The sequence below is a fragment of the Lepidochelys kempii genome, chromosome 14 (genome assembly GCF_965140285.1).
Source record: "Lepidochelys kempii isolate rLepKem1 chromosome 14, rLepKem1.hap1, whole genome shotgun sequence".
NCBI classification, from domain to species: domain Eukaryota; kingdom Metazoa; phylum Chordata; order Testudines; family Cheloniidae; genus Lepidochelys; species Lepidochelys kempii.
In genome coordinates, this window is record NC_136393.1 from 18,883,556 (window position 1) to 18,890,362 (window position 6,807).

At 49.6% G+C, this 6,807-nt stretch overlaps 1 protein-coding gene across 1 annotated transcript; it reads left to right on the forward strand.

Moving 5' to 3' along the window:
* Nucleotides 1-4,116: 4,116 nt before the first annotated feature.
* LOC140897663 (urotensin-2 receptor) lies at nucleotides 4,117-5,830 on the forward strand. Its single transcript, XM_073310562.2, has one exon. The coding sequence runs from the start codon at nucleotides 4,284-4,286 to the stop codon at nucleotides 5,427-5,429; it is 1,146 nt and encodes a 381-aa protein (XP_073166663.1). The 5' UTR covers nucleotides 4,117-4,283; the 3' UTR covers nucleotides 5,430-5,830.
* Nucleotides 5,831-6,807: the final 977 nt, after the last annotated feature.

The following is a 6,807-nucleotide window of genomic DNA, read 5'->3' on the forward strand; positions in this document are numbered from 1 at the left end:
AATCCCAGCAGGCAGGAATATTAAAAATGGAGAATGAAGAAGAAATGATTCCAAAGAAGGAATTAAATCAGGCCACTGACTCTTGGCTAGTAATGGAGAGATAAGAGGGAGCATAAACGCACAAGACATGGAAATTTGGAATGGGCTGGATGGACCACAGCACTGCCATGTGCTGGCAGCTCAGATAAAAGACAGCAGAGTGATCTGTGCTTGGAGGTATCATCTACCTCAGAAGTTCTCAACCAGAGGTCTGCGTACCCCTCAGGGTACACAGAGGTCTTCCAGGGGGTCCATCAACTCTTCTAGATATTTGCCTAGTTTTACAACGGGCTACATAAAAAGCACCAGCCAAGTCAGTACTAACTAAAATTCCATACAGGCAATGGCTTGTTTATACCACTCTAAATACTATACACTGAAATGTAAGTACTGCACAATATTTATATTGCAATTTATTTATTTTATAATGATATGGTAAAATGAGAAAGTCAGCAATTTTTCATTAAAAGTGTGCTGGGACACATTTGTATGTTTATGTCTGATTTTGTAAGCAAGTCCTTTTTAAGTGAGCTGAAACTGGGGGTACACAAATCAGACTCCTGAAAGGGGTACAGTAGTCTGAGAGCCACTGATCTACCTGCTGCTGCCATTGGAATGCAACCCAGCAAAGTAAACTATGGGCCTGATTGGCGTCTCCCCAGGCAATGATATAAATAATCGCCAAAGCCAAGGGGCCCACGTCTCCTTTCACTCATGCTGGTGTAAATCAGGAACAACTTCATTGAAGTCAATGGAGCTCCGGGTCGTAATGCCAGGGTAAATGACATAGGGTTTAGGCCCAGGATTTGCAAACCACCCTCCCAATATTCAGCTGCTAAAAAAATTCCTGCTGACCCTTTAGCCTTGTGATTTCTCAATCCCAGCCCCTTTCGGAATGGTGTTTTCCAGCTGCTCTCTGTTTTTATTTCCCTTCTGTAATACTGATGAAAGGGAATCAGTTTAACCTATGCTGCTTGGACAACTGTTTGCTATTGTGGGGCTAAAAAAGAAGGTATTGTGCGTGATACCCCGACAGATGCAGGATCGTCTGGCAATAAATTCTCCAGTGGATAAACTCAGACTCCTCTTTGCAGCTGATATCAGCATCGAGGAGCACACAGTTTCCTGGGCCAGGCAAACCTCCCTATGGGAATTTAGCCCTTTCTCAGCCAATGCTTGGAGATCTGCATCAGTTTGGGCAGGCTAAATAGGGGCTTAGAGGTTTTGAATATAACTAGTGCTGGGGGTTAAGTCTCACAGCTGGCCAGTCAGGTGGGGAGACAGCCAAACCAGTCTCAAGTACCAAAATGCCACTGCTTTAAACAAGATCTCAGCTAGCTGCAGTCAGAGCTACCCGATGCCGAACGTCATGGAGCAACATAAATAGCAGGCAAAGGGGGCACAAATTTCAAACACACGTGGCGAGGTAGCTTCTGAGCACAGAGGTCTCTCGCCGTCTGCCCAGGCTTGTCCTTGCTTTTGGAAAGTTCTGGCTCCCAGATCCCCTTTTTTAAAAACAAACAAACCATTTTATTTTTTCCCTAAGAAACTTCAGCAGCTGGATTTAAAAGCCAGGTTTGAGCATGAAGCTTCGTTCCTCTTGTAGATAAATGGAACGTGCCGGGGCTACCGAAGCAGTGCTGGGGGAACAGGCTGGACCAGCTGGGAAGCCTGTGACTGCTGAGAGATGCTCTGAACTGCTGCTTGGAGGGAACCAGTGTGTGTGTGTGTGTATGGGGGCAAATAGGGGTGTGTATGGGGAGGTAGGGGGGTGTGTGTATGGGGGGGTGTATGAGTGTGTGTTTGTGTGTGTATGGGGGTGTATAGAGGTGTATGAGTGGGGGGGTGTACAGGGGTGTATGGGGGTGAATGGGGATGGGTATATGGGGGTGTATGGGGGTGCCTGTGTGTAGGGTAGGTGCATGGGGGGTGGGGTGATGCCAGCTACTACTACTACCTGCTTTAAAACGCTCATGATTTCCCCAGGTTGCTGAATTTTGCGACTCCCAGCCTGGGGAGCCGCCCAGCCTGGGGGCTCTGTGTGATCAGGTGAAGCCTTGGAAGTAGCATTGTCAGGGGCTGAGCGAACACGGCGCTTGGAGCCGGCGGAGCGGAGGACGGGAGGTGCCGGGCTCTCCCCGCAAACCTGCCCTTTGATCCAAGCGCTGCGCTCCTCTTCAGGCGCCGAGAAGGAAAACAAGTGGGGCTGCAGGGATCCGAGCGCCGGGCCCTTGGAACAGACCCCACCGCCCCGCCCCGCCCCGCCGCTCCAGGTAGGTCTGGGCTGCCCGAGCAGGTGCGCTCCTAACTCGGGTTCCAAGCGCAGTGAAGACAGGGCGACTCCGCCTTCAGCTCGAGCTCGAGCTCCAGCCAGGGCGTGAAGCGGAGCCGCTCCACCCGAGCGGGGAGCACTCCGGGCTTCCCCCAGCGGAGCCAAGCCCGCCGGGGCGGCTCGCTGGAGCTGGCGTTGCGCTCCAATGGGGCGCGCTGGGGACCCGGGGGGCGGCGCTGTCTCTGTCGTGCGGCTCGCTCTCCCGGACGGCCCGGCAGCGGAGCGAAGGGAGGGTTAAGGGAGGGGAGGGGAGCTGGCAGGGGCTGTGCAGTTCTGCTGGGCTCTGGAGCATCTGACGGGCTGGTTTGACTGGACCACAGCAGACCTGGCCAGGCTGGGTGGAGAACGGGCCCCGCTGGGCTCTGATTCCGCCTCCCCCCCCTGTACCCCTGCCCCAAGGACTGTGCCGGGGGAGGGGGTGGGGGTCTCTAGGCACCAGACTGCCCCTGTATATGGACCCTCTGCACAAGCCTCATGGGCACTGCCATACCCTGGGGGAGCAGTGGTGTCTGGGTGGGCCAGGTGGAGGAGTGGGCACGCCATGGGGTGCGGGTGCATATCCTCCACCCTCGGGCTCTATGGCAGCTGTCGTGTTGTTCCCACCCTGCCTGCAGCCATAGCCAGGGAAGGGCCCCTGGCACTGTGTGTCCATTGCCAGGGAGCTAGTGGGAGGAAGGGCAAGAACCAGAGCTGCTGTGGAAGCACTGACCCTCTCAGGGATCTGCCCCGGTTGGGGGTTGACCCCATTGCCTCTCTCATGATCAGGCCTGAGGGGACAATGTGGAGGGAAATCTCAGCTGGGGGCAGCCTGGCATGGATTAGGTACTCCAGAGCCTTCTCCTGTGGGTTTTTGCAGGGGAAGGGGCAGCCTGGGCTTAAGTGAGTAAAAATATATAATGCAAACACAGAGTGCATGTGGAGGTCTTCATGGAGAGCACCAGGTCCAAAGGGTTTGGAAATTCAGGCACTGTAGAAAGTGTGTCTACATACAAAGAGAGAGAAAGAGAGTATGCAGATTTATTCTCACTGAGTCAAAATACATAACAATTGTATATACACTCACAGTAGAACTCACTTTTAGTGAATTCACCAATAACATGGCTTTATATGCAAGTAGAGTATAAGTTCTGATTTTTTTTTCAGTTAACTACCATGTGCAAATTGCAATCTGTGTTATAGTAAGAACCTCAGAGAAAAGTTGTTCTGTGAAGAGCATGACCTCTCTGTGTAAGGCTGCTGGGTAGAACTCAGTCTGTGTGTATCACACACACACACACAAAATACAGAGAGATTTGGATGCAGGATGTTAATTGAATGCTCGTTATCCCTCTTCACGATGTCTTAGCCTCCTTCATATTAAGAAGTTTAGAAATTGCCAGAGCAGACTGGTTTCATAATGGTGATGGCTGTTAAACCTCAGAAAGCCTTTCTTTTTCAACATCAAATTGAAGCCTGTCTAGTCTTGTGGTAGTGGTTATAAAACCCTTTCGTGATCTGCATGTCCTCCTATGCTTCCCTCTGACTAGCAACCTGGAAAATGGCCCTATAGTGAGGGGTAGGGTCCTCCACAGCCTGATCTTGCAAAAAAATCACGTGTATCTTTGCACACTGCAGAACATCTGCAGCCTGCACAAGCGGTGCAAAAATGTGCCTCAGAGAGGGGTGGCTACCGCATAATATTCTCTGCTGCTTTGCCAAACATCTAACTCACTGTTTTTCTGATACATTTTGCCTAGTGTAGAAACTGGGATCCATTCTGCAGATCATTGTCAGGGAGTCCTTTCTCCATCCGATGAAAACCTGCTAAGAAATGATCCTGCTCCTCGTACCTGTTCAACTCCCCCAGCTTGAAAGAACTGACCTGGCAACACCCAAGCTATGAGAAGAGCAGCTGAGTTAGCTGTTCAAGAGGATGTCTGTAAATGAAGAGCTAGAGAACAGGTTTTCAGCAACCACCCTGATGGCCACGGAGGCAAGTGAAGGGAGCCCATTCAAAATCAGCCCCAACCTTTCCTACAATGCCACCCAGGACAGTGCTCCAGCCGCCAGTTCAATGGAGGACATGATAGCCACTTGCACCATCGGGACTATCCTCTCCATTATGTGTGTGATCGGTGTGTCGGGCAATGTCTACACCCTGGTGGTGATGTGCCATTACCTGAGATACTCTGCCTCTATGTACATTTACATCATTAACCTTGCCTTGGCAGATCTGCTCTACCTGTTCACCATCCCTTTCATCGTTGGAACATACTTCATCCAGGAATGGTACTTTGGAGATGTGGGCTGCCGCATCTTGTTCAGTCTGGATTTCCTCACCATGCACGCCAGCATCTTCACCCTGACGGTCATGAGTACAGAGCGCTACTTCGCAGTGCTGAAGCCCCTGGACACGGTGAAGAGGTCCAAAAGCTACCGGAAAGCCATTGCCGTCGTCATCTGGGTGGTGTCTCTGCTGCTCACGCTCCCCATGCTCATCATGATCCAGCTGGTGCAAAGAGACAGCAAAAGCATCTGCATGCCCACCTGGAGCAAGCTGTCCTACAAAATCTATCTGACCATCCTCTTCTGTACCAGCATTGTGGGCCCAGGGGTGATCATTGGATACCTTTACATTAGACTAGCCAGGACCTACTGGGTGTCCCAAACAGCCTCTTTCAAACAGACCAAGCGGTTGCCTAACCAAAAAGTGCTGTATCTAATTTTCACGATAGTGCTGGTCTTCTGGGCTTGCTTCTTGCCCTTCTGGATCTGGCAGCTTCTCTTCCAATATTACGAATCCTTTCCGTTGTCCCCCAAGGCCATGAGGAACATTAACTATCTGACAACCTGCCTGACCTACAGCAACAGCTGCATCAACCCTTTCCTCTACACCCTGCTGACCAAAAACTACAAGGAATACTTGAGGAACAGACAACGCTCTTTCCATAGCAGCAGCGGGTACTTCCAGAGGAGGAATCGATTTCAGAGGATTTCTGGGAGATCCCTTTCCACGAGCAGTCAGCATTGCACAGAGACCTATGTGCTCACTCATGTTCCCGTGGGAAACAGTGCTTGAAAGTAAAATACATCTCCAAGAAAAAAAAAAATCAATATTGACTTCAGTGTTGCATTGCTTGAAAGTGCAACATTGTAAAGGCAAAGTCTCAGCAGATTCATAATGTGTTAACGCTGAGTCCAGAGATTGTGCCATAGCAATCTGCACTCATTTGTTTCCAGTGCCATGGATTTTGCTGCTCACCCAAAGCCTTTTGCTTTTTTCATTTTTTTATGGTGTATTTCTCTCCCATCTGTAATGAGAGCCTGTAATATTGACACTTTTTTTTTATGATTACAGCTGTCCCACATTTTAAAATTAAGTTATTGAAATATTGGCTTAGATGGTTTTATTTGTTGTTTGTTTTTAAACAGTAATGCTAGACTAGTCGTGGCTGGTTGTATAAGAAGTGAAAGCAGCACAATTAAAGAAAAAGCAGCTTGTGTTTCTGACGTATGTGTTAATCCAGTTTGAATTTTGTAGGGAGGTTACCGGGAGGTTTGAGAGAAGCGTGGCTGGTTCTGGACTAACTCACCCTGGTTTTACAGTGGTAATAATCCACTGTGCCTGATTCTCCCTCATTCTAGTTACTGTAATGGTTACTGGTAGTAGCAACCTACTGGTGTACATGGGAAGAGAATCAGGCCCCAAGCATGGGTATTACCCCAGCCTTGGTCAGAAAACACACAAATGAGGATCCTCAGATTCCTCCTGTGCTGGAGGAAATGGAAAACTTTTCACTCACGCTCCTGGGTGACCTTTCCTTCCCCTCCCCCAGGAATTCTCCCTCCATACACAAGTGAGAATCAATGGCAGCTGATCCCATTAGCAACAGGACAGACAGGCATCGTCAACGTTTAGTAACACCCCTCAAACCAAGCACTCATCTCGAAGAGTGATATTTTGAGCTTTCTCCAGTGGCGCCTAAGACCAGCTCCCCTTAGATGCTCACAGAACCAACACAGGAGTCCTCCTATCGCTTTGACCCCTGGCTCCCATTCCCTGTGATAACGCTATGCCATGCAAAAGGAATTGCAGCCAAAGGACAGAATTAGAAGCAAATTAAGGCATGGGGCCAAACTCTGAGATGATGTGAGCGAGGAACATTCCCCTGGTGGATGAACTGCACTCACTTATCCGAAGTAGCTGGTAACCTTCTATTCCTGTACAGAGCATTTTCACTGTGATTGGGGATAAGGGAAGCTGTATCTATAACACTTCCTGTGCATTTTTAAAAAGAATTCTCTGAATGATCTAGCAACCCCCCAGCTGAGGTCTCAAAGCACGTTACCAAGGAGGGGAAACATTCTCGTCTCCGTGTTATGCACAAGGAAGCTGAGGCACAGCGTTTCATTGACTTGCCGTCACACAACAAGTCAGCTGCCGAAACAGGAATGTA

Bases quoted from the DNA above. Each gene is read 5' to 3' on its own strand.
- LOC140897663 (XM_073310562.2), top strand. From the start codon at position 4,284: ATGTCTGTAAATGAAGAGCTAGAGAACAGGTTTTCAGCAACCACCCTG.